Genomic DNA, 18,430 nt, shown 5'->3' on the forward strand with positions numbered 1-18,430 from the left:
ACCTGGCCACCTCGAAAGCTCCTTTCCCGATGGGGTGCCTGCCTCTCCTCCTTCCGATGTCACCCCAGGAGCAGCTGCCCTCCTCCTGCCTGGGGGTCAGGGCGCAGGAGCTGGGCCTTCAGCAGGATGAGGGGTTAGGGGTTCGGGCTGTTTTCTGTCCATGGCTGGAGGGCGGGTGATTAGCTGCACAGAGACTCCTCTCCTGCCACAGATAAGAAACCCGCTCCTGGGCGAGGGAGTGGGCGTGAAGGGAGGGGGCCTACTGGTACACCAAATGTACCACAGGAATGTGGAAACTGCCCAATCTTATGCTTGCCGCCAGACACGTTTCTTTAACAGGCTAGTCAGGCCCGGACTGGTTTGTCTCAGTGGACAGAATGTTGGCCCGTGGATTGAAGGGTCCCGGGTTTGATTTCAGCCAAGGGCATGTACTTCGGTTGCAGGCTCGATCCCAGTAGGGCCATGCGGAAAGCAGCAGTTTCTCTCTCATTGGTTTCTATCTCTGTATTCCTCTCCCTTCCTCTCTGTAAAAATCAATACAAAATATATATATATATATATAAAAGGGCTAGTAAGTTTCCAGTTTTATTTTGTGGCCTACGAATTCTCTGGGGTTTTTTTATTTGTTTTGTTTTTGCTGTCCTTGCTGAACTCTGACCTCTCTGTTCTGCCAGGGTGAGAGGTAAGGGCAAACCCTCGTCTTCCTTGCACATATACACACCAAATACAGACTTTATATAAAAAAGGATAAATGACATCAGCCTTTATGAACAAATAAACTGACTTTTCCCAGTAACTTTCAGTGACTTTTGAGAGCAAGCCAAAGAAATATCCAGACAGAACCAGATCTGTTCACATGTAAAAAGACATACTCCTAAATGACTGCTTTCCATTCAATAATTTATTCTTTCCTTCCCTCTTATGTCCCGACACAACTTGAACTTGTGAACCGTGCCCTGCAGTCGTCTCCAGAGTCCTCTCCAGCGCACTCTCCGTGGCGCTTGGGTCAGCGTTGCTTCCGCCAGCCAAGCTCTTTGGATAAAGAGATAAATGTAAGGATCTGGGAGGCCACTTGAATTGACTCTTTATCTCACATCTCTACAGATCATGCTGTTAAGCCGAGATGATTGGAAATTCTACTGGCTATTAGTGTTAATGGTTACCTTGTACTTTCACACCAAAAGTTTCCATCTGAAAATGATGGGTCTCTTCTGTTTTTAATTGTGGAAAAATACTGGGCTCTTTCCATGTTTTTTTTTTTTTTTTAACTTTTAACTATAAACATATGTTTTAATAAAATAATACTACATTAAAAAATGAGCAAAAGCCATCTTAAGCTGAAAGAGAAATGAACCATGCATTTCCTCCTGGTAAGATTTGGCACAAGCAGAAGTGCCTATCCAGCGGGAAGTGCCTGCGACAGCTACAAGCTGGTGACTGACAGCTGTATCCTGTTTCTCCTTCTCTCTTTTGGGGCAGAAAGCTAGGTTTCATCCTAAAAAGTGCTCAGGTAGGGAATAAAAAGGCACCCCTGAGACGAGCCCCATCTTCCAGGAGGCAAACAGATCTCCATGACAACCTTAACTGAGCACAAAAGCAATTATGTAAATCTAGTCAAGTCTTACAAAGGCCACTGTAACCCAAGCTGCTCTTGCGCTCGCGTGCTCCCGTGCGTGCGCTCGCTCGCTCGCTCGCGCTCTCTCTCTCTCTCTCTCTCTCTGTAACCCAAAGCTCTTAATAAAAAGAACCTCAGGGCCTCAGGCACTACCTCATTCACCAGGGCATCAGATAGTGCCAGGCTGTAATGCTATAAAAAGCAGCCAGAGGATCCCTTGGAGGTGCCCGGAATGGGATGTGACCCGTAATTGAGGCTAAAAATATAGAAAGGCTTACTCAGATGCTTGAAGCTCCAGCTACAACAAAGAAGGAAGTATCCAGTGAAGAGCATCGTGACGCCACCAACTCCACTCTTCACGGTGGTGCTGCACTTGATCCAGCCTGTTAAGAGAGAAACGGTGATGCCGGGACCTGTGACTGAGGTTTACCTGCGAGCTCTCCGTTAGCTGGGGCCATGGAACCGTAACTCAGAGAATTTACACAGCACTGGGTATATGTGTAAACAGATGAAAAGGCTAAAGTCTAGAAGACCTCAGTTTTAAAAAATTTTCACTCTTCTGGGATTTTGGTTAAAATCCTTACCGAGGAGGAGACTAATACCACTGATTGGTTAACCTAAGGCTTAGAGTCCTCCTGGCTTGGGGACGATCAATGTGGGCGAGGGAGACATGGTGCAGGTGGCAGAGAGGCGGGGTAGGCATTGAAAACCGAAAGCTGTTCCATAAATGGCAGCTACTACTTTATTAACTCTGGTGCTTTTGCTGACGTCAGACTCCAGGATGAGAGCAAACGGAGGAGCAGGAAGAAGGCACATTTTCGTTAGCCGCGTGTTAAGTAACAGTCACAGCTAAAGAAAGGAGAGTCTCCCAAAGCTTGGAACCAGCAACAGAACCCAACAAGCGATGACCGCGCCTCACCTTTGTGTACAGCTCCCAAGAGCCGCATTAGAGCGACGTTGGAGGTGGTAAGCCTGGCCGGGGGTTCCCAACTCCACAGAGCAGTCGAACTTCTTTCCAACAAAGGAACTGCAGTCCCAAACAGAAGTCACAGTGATAGTTCATCCGAATTCACCCTCTTCCCCAGCACTCTACCCACGGTTCCAGGGCTAGGCCTCCGGAAACGCGTATCCTAGAGGTGCCTGTGGCTGCAGCCACGCTAAGTGCTCCAAGTCAAAGCAGCCCCCGCAGGTCAGAAAAGGGCCCCCTTCTGATCTGATGAATATTCTGCCCAGATGACCTATGTGTATGTGCTGAATGAAATAAATCTCTCTTATTTTCCATCATCTGCTAAAACATGTGAGCAAAAACCATGATTGTTTACACTCAGATTAACTACAGCTACTTGTCACTGTATCTGCAGTCAACAGGTCTGTTCCAGCAGCCCATCGCTACTGCTGACAGCAAATGTTTCTTATGTATGTTCAGTACACGGCTAACTAAAGGAGAACGGCAAGGAGGGTTTACACTATGCATTTATATTTTTCCTGTTCCTGTGTTTCACTTTTAATGACAGACAGGGAATCTCTTTTATGGTTGGTTCTCTGGTCTTGGTTTGGTTCATCAGGATAAAGGACAATGCAAGCAAATATTTATGACCAATTTAGCAGGCATGGCAAAAGGTGATGTGGATGTAAAAATACTACCTAAATGGTCATCTATATATATAAAGGCTAATATGTTTATAAGTGTCCAACCATCCGGGTAATGATGTCACATAGCAACCCCAGCTTCCTCTCCCTAATGACTAGCCTCCTTACAGTTTCTTCAGCCCAGGAACACGACTTGCTTATAGCATTTTAACCACTTTACCCTGTAACCAAATGTCTGTGAAGCGTTTTCCCGGGCTTCATCTCATTTGATCCTTACAGAAGTCCTAGAGTAGGTAGATAGGAGACTTGGTGGAATCCTATTTTCTTTTCATTAGCTGGAAAAGGGAGATTTAAAAAGCTTAGAAACTTGACCCAACTGAATAGAAGTAAGAAATGGTGGACCTTGAAAATGACTTCAGGTTTTCTCACTGCACAAAATATAGTCAAACATTGCTGCAGTTAAATATTTTACCCTTTGTTTTCCCTGCATGATCTACAATAATGTTCTGATTGGTGTTGATATTTATTGCTGTGTTGCTGACAATTACCTGAAAGAGAATGGGATGCTTCACTAGGCTAGAAAAAGTTTAGCTAAATCAGAAAGCAGGACTAATTAAGCAAGTTTATTTTATATATATATTAAACTTGCTTAATTATATATAAAAGGCTAAGTTGACTCGTGCATGAGGGATACATATAAAGCTCTTGCTGGCACCAATCACATACGTGTTTCCACCTGTCATTGTTGATTGTGAATTTAGTTGATGCTTCTATTACAAAGGGCAAATAGCGATATTAAAATATTTCTTCCAAATAATTTCCTTTCAATGTGCACAAATTTGTGCACAGGGCCACTAGTCAATTTATGCTAAATAACAATAAAAAGAACAGTGCTAGCTTCCAAGAAATGATACAGAATATAACTCTCTTGTAAGATGAAGACGAGGGTCTTAAAAAAAACAAACCAAAAAACAAAGCAGGGTATAATCCATTCATCTTGGGAAAATTTTGAAAAGATGGGGTGAAGCAACTTCATGAAATTGCAACTGTACAACTTTCTGAGCAGGTAAGGGTGGCTCCTCTACTCTGTTCTTTCTCCAACCAGCTGAGTCTACTGACTTCCTTGCAGGCTGCCAGACTAATGTGCATGATATCAGCTCAGGCCCTGAGCTGGGATACAGAGCCCAGGAGGAATCAATTCAGAATCCACAGTCCTTTGACAGTTTTCTTCTTTGTCTTCTTGCTGCCCAGCTACTCTGGGTTCTGATTTCCATCCCTTTGGGCCTGGGGCTGCTAAGATCCACTGCCTTTGCCATCTTATCTCCTAGACACTGTATTTTACCCACTAGTGTCCATGTCCTATTATTTAAGCCCAATGAATATGGTTAACCTCTCAGTGACACTGGCCCCACTCTCTAATACAACCATGGAAAACCCTCAGCCACCCTCTAAACCTCTAACATTTCCCATCATCCCTCTGGAATCCCAGACCTAGGATTTGACTTGCCCCTTAAATCTCTGGCTGTTGATTATTCGCATGCTCCTTTGTCTAAAACGCCCCCTTTTCATAGATTCTTCTGGCTAACAGGGGACCTAATCCTGGCTGTAGACAGGCACAGGTAAAATGTAAGTATCTTTTCATATTCCTGCTTGGGTTCTGAGTCCTTTCCCACATTTGCCCCATTTCAGACATGGCACATGGATACCCTATTGATGGAAATGCTGTTTGAAGATTAGAGAAGGGCCTCTAGTTAGCTGTTCCTTGCCTTTAAAAACCTACAATTCTATCTGGTTTCCTCACTTTTACCTCTGGTGCCCCCAACAGACAAGCTTTGCTTTTGGTAGTTATTGCTGAATTCATAAGCCAAATTCTTATTCCTGACTTACTAAAACTCGATGGCATCCTCAGAACTACCAGCCTGCGTTGGGACCTCCTAGCCCCGGCCACCAAAATATACCCATTTTCCATCAGGTCTGAGAGCTTTAGGTTCCACCTTGCGTCATCAAAATGATAAGGTAGCCTTTGATGCCTCTCAAGGCCCTGGGTACCTTTTCATCTGGTGGAGTCAGTTTCCCTAGGTTCACCCAGGTGTCCTGTGTGGAAGGACTAACTGCTGTTCCAGGTTTCCCTGTGCAGGAAAGCAGATCAGACACCACTTGAAGCCCAATGTCCAACAGAAGAAATGCTGCCTGGAAAAGCTTGGCAAAGACCATCAACTGAAACATGATGACAACCACCAACTGAAATTTGATGTTGGGCAAGTTATTTCCTCTCTGGAACTCAGTCTCCTTATCTATAAAAGGGGTTAAGACCAGTTTCCCAGGACTGGTAGACATGCAGGCATTATGGCTGACAGAGGGTAAGCTCAGTCATTGTTAGCTCACTGGCCCCACCTGCAGCAAAGAAATGAGTTGGCTTCCTGAGATCAAGGCCATGGTCTACCAAAGGTCTTGCCTGAGCAAGGGAGTATGGTTCACACTGCTGCAAAGATTCCATGAAAATTCCATTTTAATTTGCAGTCCCTGGAGGTAGCCAGTGTCTGGTAAAATAACAAAGCTGAGAAGCCACACTGCCTTTTAATTCCTGTAGATATAGATGGCCTTGCTGAAGTCCTTGGCCAACTGAGGTATCGGGTCCTAGGGTCTCATTCAGTGGCAGCATCAAACTCTGAACATTAGTCTTGAAATTAAGTTGTAGTTTTTCAACTTATAACAACTAGAGGCCCTGGGATGGCTACACACTGTCTGATAGAAATCAAACTAATCACTTATTATAGATTGGCACCAGTAAGAAAGAACAAAACGGTTCCTAACCACATGTGGAGGAAGTTATTGTTGAAGGAAGGATTGTATTTCTCCATCATATTTAATCTCATAAGCCTCGTGATTTGATGACATATTACTGTATCTCTTAACCCTATTACTACTGTATTCTATTCTTTACTACCCATTAAAGTGTGTCATCTAATAACTTATATCAGCCATGATATCAACCACTAAGTGCCCCAAAGAGTAGCCAGAGGCAGTTTAAGGACCATGGATGTACAAGTGAGATGGACCTGGGTTTGAATTGACGGCCACTTACTGTGAATGAGTATGGGCAAGTCTCAGATTCTTCACCTGCTAAAGAGGGCGGGTCAGTGACATCACAGCAGAGTCCTTATGAGGTTAGTTGAGATAATAATGTACTGGACCTAACCGAGCACAACGACTGAAATAGGCATCACTTGACAAACACCAGTTCCTCCCTTTCTCTTCTTAAATGAAAAGGGGATATTTCAAGGACACTCCTTAGTGCTCTCAAAGGCAGAACAGAAAGTAAACACATCCTACACGCTAGAGAGATTTGCTCTGTGCTGTATGTTTATGCAACTGAAAACCAGAGAAGTACAGAGATATAATGAACACCTATGTGTCTAGTGATGGTATGTTCTCGACAACATGGTTTAGTGGGAAGGAATGAACTAGGCTTCATGAGACCAGGTTCTACTTGCAACTGTACCATTTACTGACGGGATGGCCTCGGACAAATCCCTTGTCCTCTGTGTAAGACAGATAAAACCACTGCCCACTTCTCAGAGCGATGAGGCCAAAATAAGTACTCTGAAACCCACCAAACACAAATGTTAATATTCATTCCACATTTAATATGTGGAAGGGGCTTGAGACTACAACTCTGTAAAGAGAGCCTAGATGTTAGACTGTTTGTAGAAAAACCAGTCACTGCTGAGGCAGCTGAAGAAACTGGAGCTTTCGCTAACTCTCCTTACCTAATAATGTTCTTCCATTTAAAGATCTTTAGAAAGGGATCATTTAAAATACAAAAGAAAATGCTTTTGAGACCAGATACATTGGTGTTTCGTGAATGTGATTATTTATAGAATGTACCAAAGAGATGGAAGCTACATTTAACTCTGCCTGTAGAAAACCTAAAAAGAGAAAGACCCAGAGCCTCCTGATGAGGAAAATGAAGACTTTCTTGGGTCCTATTCTCTGTGGACTCATTTTTCTAGTGCACGGACTTGCACACACCCTCTATTCCTGGTGGTCTTCTCCCAACCTTCACTTCCCCTGTATCTGCCTGGACTGGTGTGCCTCCCTGAACAGTTTTAATACCATCCTGCCCCCAAATCCAAAAATAGTGTCTGTTGTACCTTCTTTGCTATTCTAAGTTCCCAGGAACCTATTTTGTGACTGAAATCTGAACAGTGCTTCTTCCTAGATGGACTCTGAAGTCTGTGCTGGAGTCTGTTTGGCTTGAATACTCACCCCATTTCTTCTTCTGGCCCTGCCTCTCCCTAATGTAGAAATTCAACTATCCACATCACCAGCCAGCCTGGCTTTCAACTACTGGTGGAGCGGAAGGGAGAGTGGTAAACCAGTTACTCTTGGAGAAAGAAGTATTATGTTCAAAGCAACTCTAAGTCCAGTGCACTTAAATGCCCAGACAAAAATAAGCTAACCGAGGGCAAATATTAATATTCTAATCTTACTTCAAAAGGCACAGTGGTCTTCTGTGTGAGCTGGATGGCACTGGGAAAAGGAGCATATTTACCTTGTGACAGTCTTTCCCCCTGGGGACTGATGAGCTGAGGCCTCTGGGCCATTGAATTCCAATACTGAGGCTTTCCTGGCAACACGCCTAGTCCAAGGTAACCGGAATAGAGTTCTGGAAACCACTCCAGCCCCAAGGAGCCAGGAAGGGTCTTCCTGTCGGCAATTGCCACCTGCCCGGCAATTGCCACCTGCCCGGTGAAGGGAGTTTTAGAAGTCCAATGCTGGCTTGCAGGTAAAGACCGCTGGCACTCCGGGTATGAGGCGGGGGGCCCACAGCCAGATCTGGGCTCCAGAAAGGCTTGCCCCTCACTTCCCATCAATGCCTTGCCATCAGGGGCTGGATTAGGATGGCAGGCTTCTGCTTTCTCTTCTGGTAGAAACTTTATAGCCAGAGAGGCGAGACTTTGATTACGTGGCTCTGATTCAGAAATTAACTCATTGCACATCATCTGAGTTGGCGTGAACAAATCTAAATGGGGACCTTCCCCTCCAGATTTCTTCTCTGTGGTTGGCGCATCCATAGTGAGGTGCTTAGAGCTGTGGCTTCTGGAAGAGCACTCCTGCATTTCCATCACAGGGACCCGTTCCTTTGTGTGTCCTTTGCGCCCACATGCCTCTACTCCAAGGTCAAGTCCTTTTCCCGGGTTCTCCTTGACTTGGACTTTATCTAAAGCGCTGACTTGAAAATCTAGAATTTGTGATTCCATGTTCTTTTTCTTCTTTGCAGTGTCTCTAACATCAGTGTACAGTTCTGAGAGGCGGTCCTTGGCCTTGGAATCTCGCTCACCACTCGAATACAACGTTCTTTCTCTTTTATCTCCATAATTGAGATTCATGGGAGAACTATGATTATTACCAGTAGGCTTATCTAGTAATTTTATTTCAAACTTCTGTTTTGAGGGATCGATTGTGTCCAAGTTTGACTTAGTAGAAGTGGCTTGTGCATCATTAGGTAAGGCTGGAGAATATTTTCTATCTTGATTTGACAAAGAAGGTTCCACTGGGCCAAAAGGTACAGATGCTTTCGTTGGTGAAGGATAACTTCTGCTCTCCCCTGATTGAGGCAAATCTTTCGCAAGCTCCCTTTTAGGAGTAGCATTCTTTAATGCATAAAACTGAGCCTTCGTGTCTTCCGTCAAAGTAATCTTTGGTTCAGGATTTTTCACCATTTTGAGGGAGAGCTGAATTTGATTCTTGGTGTCATCACCACTTGCCTTTGTATCACCGGCTCTTTCCAAACGGATAGCTGGTAGTGGGAAGGGCTCAGCAGTCTGTTCCGTTTTATCCTTCCTCAACGTACTATTTCTTTTCTCACTCTTTGTCCCCAGCTCTCTCTCTTTAGCTTTAGTGAAGTCTTTGATTGGACTTGTCCTTTTCTTAGCATGTGGGAGTGTAGCCTGCTCAGACTGACAAACATCTTGACCGGCAGATACAGCTAGTTTTATCATCTTACAGTGTGGCAAATGGGATTTTAATCGTTTAAACGGCTTCTTACAGTAAGGACACACTTCCATTCTGGTGGCCTCTCACTCTCCTATTCCTGAAAAAGGTACATATGAGATGATGAGGAGCACAAATTTCACTTATTTTATACCTTTTAAATTCATTTGGTTAAAGATAAGTTACCTAAGTTAAAGATGATTTTTTAAAGTTCGTTTTGACTTATTCTTTTTCTTAGGACAGTAGTTGGCAAACCTTGGTTCTCGAGCCACATGCAGCTCTTTCACAAAATACCACGGCCTGGGTGGGTCTATCAATATTTTGAAGAAGTGTGTTAGAATTTTTTAAAATATAAGTTTAAAAAATTTGGCTCTCAAAAGAAATTTCAATAGTCGTACTGTGGATATTTGGCTCTGACTAATAAGTTTGCCGACCACTCACTGTCTGAGGAAGTTAGAAAATAGAAGACACAGGTTGGTTTTCAGACCACTTAATTTACATTAAGAAGGCTTCTAGGAAGCAACTGTCGCAGAAGACAATCCAATCCACATCCCTGATTAGGAGGTAAGGAAGACCAACTTCCATCTAATGAATTAATGATTAGTGTATAGAATAAAAGGTTTGCTATTTAAGGTTGTAGCAAGTCAACTGGATATCACATGACTGTAAAAAAAAATCTGTCAAAACCCTTAAACACATTCAAGCAAATAATGGTGAAGAATAAAAAAACTCAGGCCAGGATTTGAAGGTGGTTGATTATAGTAGCAGTTTCTAAAGTGAAATACATGGAAGAATCACAGGTGCAAGAAGGAAATATTACAACTCCCACTGTCTAAGCATGAGGAATGAAGCTCCACTAACACTTAACCTACTGGCAAGTTCCAGAGGGCAAGGGCACCTCTAGTCTGCTCACAGCCGTGCTCTCAAAGCCTCGCACTGAGCCTGGATGGGATACTTGCTCAGTGAAAACCTTCTCCGCCCATAATCACACAAGTATTATTTATCAAGTACTGTAAGTATGAATGTCTTCTAACCATGAAGGTCAAAGAGTGAGACTCGGAAACCGCTTACAAAATAAGTAGGTATTATAACCTTGGCCCTGGCGTGTATCAAAATAACCAACCCACCGTGTCCCACGTGAAGTCAGGCAAAGCTGTCTTCTGTCCGCAGACTTACAGTTGGAGGCAACCCCTTTGACAATACAATGAAAGCTACGGGCCGGGCCGTTTATTTACAAAAACACACCCGTGAGGCCAGTCCCAACGCCTTAGGGCCTTAGGCTAATCACTTTTCCAGGCCTCTACTCCACCCTCACAATTAACGTGGCTAGAACAATCTCTTTGTCTCTTATCGTGAGTTAACGACGGCTTCCTTACCCGAGCTTTCTTCTGTACAAGGGCGCTAGCTAATTCAGCGGTGGTTTCCCCTGGACCTCCATGCTTCCCGATCGCCGATCCTGGCAGAATCAAATTAGGTTTTAACGTCAGCCTGTACAAGACACAATCAGAGAGTCGGTCGACTGAACCGCACACAAATGCCGGGGTGATCGGTGCGGCAGTTCTCCTTCTGTATTCCGGGAAACCGAAAGTTTAAGACTTCCCCAGCCCATCTCAAGGTTACCCTCATCTTCGCCCTCACCTCCTGGCGGCGCTCTCCAGCGGACCTTTCCTTCCCGGTGCCCCGTCCCGGCTCCCCGACTTTTCAGAAAGCTGTCAGGCAGCTTCCAGCCCTGGCCCGCGGCGCCGGAGCCGCAGGGACGTCGGAGGGGACTCATCCTGCGGCTCCGAAAAGCCCTCCATCTGTCCCGCCACCCGATCGACACCCATCTCGGCTCAGGACACTCGCTCTTAGATAGGCACCCCGCCGCCGAGGCTCCCCCAGCGTCCTCACCTCAGACTTTAAAGTCCTGGAACCCCCCGCGACCAAACCCCCCCCAGAGCATCCCACGAGCCGCTTCCCAACTCCCGGTCGCGTCTACACAACTGCCTGACGCATCTAAGCTATTTTTTAAAAAAATTGTTACCTCACAGGGACCTAAACTCAAATTCTTACTTCGTATTATTATGACATACATTAATTCCATTCAACGCCGGCTCGACTTTTACTCTGCCCTCGCTTACGATGCGAACAGGCGAAAGCTCCAGACACCTCTAAGGAGGTCCTTTTCCACCCCAGAGGTTCTCCGTAGCTCCTCCCCTCTCCAAGCCCGCCTCTTCCCCCCCCCACCCGTGGGCGGGGCTACGGGTCGGCGCGGCGGCGGGGACGCGTCACTGCGCAGCCGCGAGAGGGCGGAACCACGGCGGCGGCGACATGGGGGGGCGCGGAGCGGACGCCGGAAGTAGCAGTGGTACGGGTCCCACCGAGGGGTACTTACCACCGGCAGGGTCCACCCGTGCCGCCGCGGCGAGAGCCAAGGCCCGACGGGGTGGGCGTGGCGGCCGCCAAAACACCACACCCTCGGCCCCCTCTTCTCGCCGAGCGCCTCCGCGTCGCTCCCCTCCACCGGCTGCCATGAGCGAGCGCCTCCGCCCCAGGTGAGACCACAGGGACCCCCCCCCCCTTGTACCCCCCGTTCCTTCCCAGCCCCTCTCCGCTTTCTCAGCGGGTGGAGTCGACCGGACGGACGCTCGAAGCGGGGCCCGAGCCGGCGCGGGCCCTGCGGGTGTTACGGTCGGGGCCGGGGAGGAGGAGGGCGGGCTGGGCGGGTGTCTCGGCACCTGACCCCTGAGGGTGCTGGCGGAGTGACTCCCAGGGCCCACGTCTCCCCACTTCCCCCTCCCCCACCTCCCTCTGTCTGGAATGAAGTCTGGTCGGTCCCGGAAGAGAGACGCCGGCCCCACAGCGTCCCCGTCCTAAATTTAGGAGGGTGGGGGGAGGGGAGGAATGTCTGATCTCGGAGTGGGAGCTCCTGGAGCATCTGGGGGGTGGGGTGGGGGTGGGGGGGAGACGGGGAACGGGGTGCGGGGCTGCGGGCGCCCCAAGGTCAGGAAGGACTGGGGCTGGTTAACCCTGCGGGCCCGGAGGGGTCGTGTTGACGGAAGGATTTGGGCCCCGGACGGCGGCTGTGAACGCGGAAGGGCGGGTGACCACAGTGGCTGGTGCGGGTCCCTCTGGCCGGGGCCCGGGGAGAACTGAGCGCGTTCTCAACTGTTCGGAGGCGGAGCCGTTTGGCCCCGGAGGCCGGAGGGAGGGAGGGAGGGAGGGAGGATGGCACCGCGACGCCCTGCGTCCCCCGGAGCCTGGCCTCGGGCCTGGGGAGGGGGGTTGGGCTGCTGGGCGCGCTCGCTCGAGGCCGGACCCGGCTGCGATCCTTCCTTCTTCGTCGTCTTCTGAGTTTCCCCCCTGTCACCATGTGGAGAGGAGCAAACGGGGGTTGGGAACCCCGGGATGAAGGGGACCCGCTTCACCTCCAGATGAGAAAAGGCCTTCCTCGCGGAGTTTGAGGTGAAAAAAAACCCAAAAAACCGATGGGTCACCCAGCCCAGCTCTGCCATTTTCCTGCGGAGGCCAACGCGGGAGGCCGGCTGGCTGCGGGGCCTGCGTCCTTCAGATTCACGGGGCTTCTTCCCTTCGGTCCACAAAAGCCTGTGCGCTTTAAGGGGATAGGTCGGATCGCCTGGACACGTGATGCTGTTTGTCTTCTTGTTCCATGCGTTCGCGGGCTCGGCATGGGATCCGCTGTCTTGCCCCGAGGACCCCGCTCCGGCGGAGAGCTGGTTCGCGGAGCTGACACTCTGGAAGGCCTCCTGGGGTCTGGTGGGCCAGGAGTGAGAAGCTGTGGCTCCTCCGGCTTGTTGAGTTGGGCCCTGCAGGGCGAGAGGCATCACGCGCCTTTGTATGGGAAATAAGATGCCCCCAGTTTGGCTTTAGGGGCCCGGTGACCGCTGACCTGGCGGGATTAGGCGCACAGCCCTTCTCTAGCGCCAGCTTGGTCCGACTGCCATTTTCTTTCCCTTCCCAAATCCAGTGTGTGGCTTTTGGATCCTGTCTCGGGCTGTTTCACGTATGGGGAAGAGTCAAAATATTTCCTACTAAAGGGTCTCTCTTATCCAACCCTGTGCACAGATGGCTGGGTTTATGCCGGTAGCAGATTTTCTTTCCTCTGGTTTCGCAAGTAAGGCCAACATGACTACTGGTCACTAACTACCATAAAAGAAGTGTGGACAGGGGTTTCTCCCCTGCTTTTCTCTTCACCCCAAGTCCCACGGTGCATGAGGGACCAGTTCTGCCAGCCCCAGCTGTCTTGGTATCTCCAAGTTGGTTCACCTCTCTGGTGAAGCATTGGTCAAAGATGGTGGCATACATACGGGGGCGGCGGAAGAGGAGTGGGTATTGAAGTGAAATACCCACAAGGAAGCCCTTCCTTTCACCACTACCGATCCTTTGTCTCACGTATTGAGGGATTTATTTGTGTAGTTATCTTTTTACATGAGGAAGGAAGGGTTCTACTTCTGGGCCCACTATGACAGGAAGACTGGGGAGAAATGAAATGATGAAAAAGGATGGAATCAGCCATCCTTAGAAATAGTAGACGCTAAACAAGGATCTAGGGAGAATATGTGGCCATATTCATAACGACAGTGTGGCTGCTAAAATTATAACCCGGTCTGTGCCTTAATGTTGAAAGTTATCACCTGACTGACTGTGTGGGTAGGTGTGGGCATGAAGCTGTAATCTTTCCAGTTATTAACGATAATGTGGAAAGAGGAGTGTTTCAGGAACAGAATGTGCATAGAGCAGAGACAAAAAGTGAATTAAAGAACAAGTAGGGCTCATTCTTAACAAGTAAGTTCCATCCAAAGAGAGGGCCCCGCCAGGTGAAGAGGGTTCTGGTTGTTTGAGAAATGGGCTGAAGAATGGGCAGGGCTGTTTCCTGTGACCTTCCCAGAGTTTAGTGAAATCGGCAAAGCCAGCCCAGCCTCTGTCCTTACACTCTTGACATTCACATTCTTGTCGCTGGGAAGATGCATTCCCCGTTATAAATGAGGAAACTGGAAAGTTTTGGTCAGGCTCCTACGTTTGGTAAGAGTGACTCAGCAGCCCAAAGCACAATCAGCTGTTGTCACAGATAAAAGTAGAGTTTGGGACCAACATACTGCCGTTTCATGAGTTTCTTTGGGTGACACTGGCCTTCCATTGGACATCGCTCTGTAACTTCTTCATATTCCTGTGAACACTCTCTGGTCATATGAGGATGGCAGTAGCAATTTCTTGGCTCAAATCTATGTTAACAACATCTTTAATGACTATTAAAGCCTGGTATTCATCTGGTCTTTAGCTTCCGAATACTTCAAAATACTGTGTAGATATGACCCAGACTCCTGGGAGAAGGTAGGAAACAGAAGTGATGATCTTACTTTACAAACAGCTGAGCCTTAGAATGAGATAAGTGACGTAGCCCTCTGCCTGTTGGTTGGTTCATGCTTTATCAGAATCACACACCCACTATTTACCCTAAACTGGATTCAAACTCATTCATAACGTTGTTAGAGGGACTCAGAATGCTGCAGAGTACAGGAACTGAGTGCAGGAGGATAAAGTTTCTTCAGTGTCCAGAGTTCAACTCAAAACTTTAGGCTGAAGGGCCTGACTCAGTAAGCCACCTACTTACATAAGAAGATACTATAAGCTCAGATTCAGTACTTTCCCAAAAGCTGATTTTCCTCTAGCTCTAAAAACTTGGACCTTGAAGAGTTTTCGCTCAGTAGGTGCTGCTGCTTTGTGTAAGGTGGCCTCCAAGCAGCTGTCCTGTGGCATTGCCTGCAGTGATGGGAACCTTCTCTGACTGTGCTGTCCAGTACAGTTGCCACTAGCTGAAATGTGGCTAGTGCGACCCAGGACTGGATTTTTAATTGTAATTAATTAAAATTTAAATAGCCAAATGTGCTAGTGGCTACCATATTGGACAGCACAGTTCCAGGCAATTTGACTTAAAATTACACCTCCTATAATTTATTTCTCTTTTCTAACTGGTGTTTGGAAGTTGTTCTGACGACACTTGGTTCTTGCATAGAAAGCATACAAATTGTGTCTCTGTTGCACATCTTAGAACACGGAACTGAGAAAGGTATCTGATTTTTCTTCAAATTTGTACATTTTAACCAGGGTATGCCATAGTCTCAAAGAAACAATCTGGTCAAGTAATTTATATCATAACACTCAGTGCTGTCGCCAGAATAATCAAGTTTGTGTTCAAGAGCAGCTTTTCCAGGGTTTGTCCAGAAAAGTAATTTAATACTTGGGAGGGCATAGAGCTTTTGTTTAATGTGACAAATGGGAGGAAATCAGGGATGAAGAAAAACTAAACATGAGTGGCTGCCGTGAACCTTTATGGATATTCCTGGGTAGCACCATTATCCTAAAGATTTTAAGGATAAAATGGGCCTTGTCACATGGAAGGAAACAAAATGAAGTAACTTGGAATTTCAGGAAATGTAGAAAGACCATAACTTTAATTAGGTGGAGTTTAAAAAGCGCAATCATTACTGTCTTCCTGCGCTTATTTATTCACAGTAGGCATTTAAAAGGCCGCTTTTGCAAAATCAGTCACACCAAGATTGAGCCCCACCTTCCTGCTGCTGTTTTATGTTTTTACTCTTCACATGCCTAGTGAGGGTGTGCTTCCAGTTTTAACCTATTGGGCTATCTATCATACGCTGAGTTCTATTTTTTCAGGCAAAAGAACAAATTTGTACGTTGTCAAGGTTTACAATTTTAAGGTGAATTGTTGGATTTTCACCCCTCTTGATTTAATTTCAGGAAAAGGAGAAGGAATGGCAGTGAAGAGGACCACCATCTCCCCCCACAGACCAAAAGGAGTAGCAGAAACCCTGACTTTCACGATTCCTGGGACACAGAGGTAGGAACGGCAGCATTTCCGCCTTTGTTTGAGTCATGGCCCCTCTGAGGAAGCTTTATATCCTCCTCAGCAAAAGAGTCTGTGTCTGCCCTAGTGAGGCACGCCCCCGCCCCATCGGTTTTGTTATAAGTTTCATGGACCTTTGCAAGCCCTTCTTTGAACCCCCTGTTTGATATTTCACAAACCAACTTATTTTCTATCGATAATAGTTTATGAACCATTATTGTCTTTAAGGTAAGCATATCTTGTTGCTTCAATGCACATAGCTTTAAGAATATGTAATGTACATGTTCACAGAGCCCTGTTTTTCGGTGTTTCCCCCTTTCACTGTGTTGTTCAGGAGGCAGAGTAGCGGGGGGGGGGGGGGGGGAGCGAGCTCAGGGTTCTGGCTTCCTGAGAGGGCCTCCTGGTGTGCGGGGAGAGGTCCTCGGAAGGCCGGGGAGAGGTCCTCGGAAGGCCGGCCGCAGGGCCGCTCACATTGAAGTGATGCTGCCATAAATTAGGTGCCTAAGGACGGGTACCACCCAACAGAATCTCCTCAACGGCAAAGACTCCTAAGCCTCAGAACTTGAAGCAGAATTCTGTATACACAATTTTTGCACAGCCAGATAATTGCATTTTAATCAGTTCTTGATGTTAGGACTTATATCCAAAGTACCACATTTTCCGGCGTATAAGATGACCCCCTAATTTTACAGTTCAAACATAGGTTTAGGCCTATATTCGCTGTATAAGACTACCCCCCACTTCCGAGGCAACACCAGTTTTTCTAGAAATACTCGGCGTATAAGACGACCCCCGATTTTCGGTTGACTTTTTCGTTTCAAAAGTCGTCTTATACGCTGGAAAATACGGTAACTCCCCCCCAAGGTGGGGGTTGTAAGTGTCACATGGGAAAGACTCATTCAGGAACAACTAATGAAAGTGTAGCTACGTCAAGCATGTCAAACTCCCAGCCCACGACTTATAGGCCACATGCTTCATTTATTTCAGTTAGCAATTAAGTTTGAAATGCTTGTTCTACATGGAGATTTGAGTTTCTATAATTTTTATCCCTGTTATATTTTTTCCTATTACACTTTTTCTTTTTAAAAAAGGATGAAAAAAAGTTATTGACCTTTGTTTAAAGTGGTAATTGGGGAATCTCAGGGATGAAGGAAACCAGCCTTTAGACGAGGCTACCGTGAGCATCTGATGATAAAATACTAATTGAGTCTCCTTCCTTCCTTCCTTCCTTCCTTCTTTCCTTCCTTCCTTCCTTCCTTCCTTCCTTCCTTCCTTCCTTCCTTCCTTCCTTCCTTCCTTCCTTCCTTCCTTCCTTCCTTCTAATGGTAAGGGTCTGGGGGGCAGGGGGAAAGCAGGGGTGTGCTCCTCCCAGGAGGGAGAGCACCATTAATCTTTTCAATTATAAGGCTATTCCTTAAAAGAGGATGCAGTGATTACTTTCATGGTGTTGGCATGAATCATCCGCTGTATGATATTCACAGTTGTTTGAAGGTATAGTAGTAAGTCTAACTCTTTGTATTGGCCTTTTCTCCTGGTACCCACACTTTTAATGCCTGAGAACAGGAATATAAATTGTTACGTTTAAAAAAAATTAAACATTTTTGATCTCTTATTTTTAGAGAAACTCCTTAGGATTTGTTTTCGTTTTGTTTTCATTGCTGTTGGTAGAAAATGACCTGTACTCCCTTTCTAAAACCCGTATAATGGTATCACAGAAGAAAATAGTGTGTGGTTGTTCAACCTGTAGGTTCCTATGTCTTGTTCTTACTTGTCCAAAGAAATTCAGTGGTTAAGCAGCTATGTAAATCATTAGGCTGGGGGTGGACTAGGTTGTCTGTGTTATAATTACAGTCATTGCAGACACTCCTTATCTGTCATGGTATCTGCACGCACCAGGAGCCCTCTCGGGCCGTGGTAACTTGGACCTCTGTCTCAGCTGTGCTCCCCCAGCGGTGGCATTAACAAGTAATGAGGCCTGCGAACCCGGGGAGAGCTAGAGAGGCAGAAGGCAGGGGAAAGTCTTCAAAGCGGAAAGTTAAGCCCTGAATAATTGAATGGTCACCACTGGAATAGATCAGTATGCTTGTAGCACAAAAATAGCAAGGTTAGGATTATTTGCCTGCTTTTTGACATATAAAAGGGAAAGCACTAAAATGGTTCCTTATAAGTGGGTTATTTTATTAATTTACATGACATCTTATTGATGAAAAGGTTACTTTTTAATTCTAAGGTAGGGCAGAGGTAAGTTTTCTTAAGACTAACTCAGTTAAGAGAAATGGTTTCCTTTGTCATTCCTGAAATACTTAAATAACTTTAGGATTCCTTTTTGTGTGTGTGTGTGCCTTGAAGAACTTCCATTTGGA

At 46.6% G+C, this 18,430-nt stretch overlaps 2 protein-coding genes across 8 annotated transcripts in view; one reads left to right on the forward strand and one right to left on the reverse strand.

Annotated features, from left to right (window-relative positions):
* Positions 1–886: 886 nt before the first annotated feature.
* CUNH17orf80 (chromosome unknown C17orf80 homolog) lies at positions 887–11,329 on the reverse strand. 3 transcript variants are annotated; one of them, XM_045570757.1, is made up of 5 exons: positions 11,093–11,329; positions 10,579–10,690; positions 7,761–9,302; positions 1,894–1,998; positions 887–1,032 (listed from the first exon to the last, which is right to left on the reverse strand). In XM_045570757.1, the coding sequence occupies exons 3-5, from the start codon at positions 9,274–9,276 to the stop codon at positions 1,007–1,009; spliced, it is 1,647 nt and encodes a 548-aa protein (XP_045426713.1). In that variant the 5' UTR covers positions 9,277–9,302; positions 10,579–10,690; positions 11,093–11,329; the 3' UTR covers positions 887–1,006. The 3 variants fall into 3 exon arrangements, with proteins under 3 accessions (XP_045426713.1, XP_036263694.1, XP_045426712.1); XM_036407801.2 differs by lacking the exon at positions 11,093–11,329 and adding an exon at positions 2,535–2,642 and having other exon boundaries at positions 10,579–10,771; XM_045570756.1 differs by lacking the exons at positions 10,579–10,690; positions 11,093–11,329 and adding exons at positions 2,535–2,642; positions 10,064–10,408.
* Positions 957–18,430, forward strand: part of FAM104A (family with sequence similarity 104 member A) — a 29,267-nt gene continuing 11,793 nt past the window's right edge. For 2 of the 5 annotated variants that reach the window (XM_036407809.2, XM_036407810.2), the window contains exons 1-2: positions 957–1,052; positions 15,962–16,061. In XM_036407809.2, coding sequence (XP_036263702.1) covers positions 1,051–1,052; positions 15,962–16,061 — 102 coding nt within the window. In that variant the 5' untranslated portion in view covers positions 957–1,050. Of the gene's footprint in view, positions 1,053–11,461; positions 11,737–15,961; positions 16,062–18,430 lie in introns of those variants that run through there. The other 3 variants (XM_036407808.2, XM_036407806.2, XM_036407811.2) reach the window with 3 other exon arrangements.

This window comes from Pipistrellus kuhlii, unplaced genomic scaffold (genome assembly GCF_014108245.1).
Source record: "Pipistrellus kuhlii isolate mPipKuh1 unplaced genomic scaffold, mPipKuh1.p scaffold_m20_p_37, whole genome shotgun sequence".
Classification (NCBI taxonomy): domain Eukaryota; kingdom Metazoa; phylum Chordata; class Mammalia; order Chiroptera; family Vespertilionidae; genus Pipistrellus; species Pipistrellus kuhlii.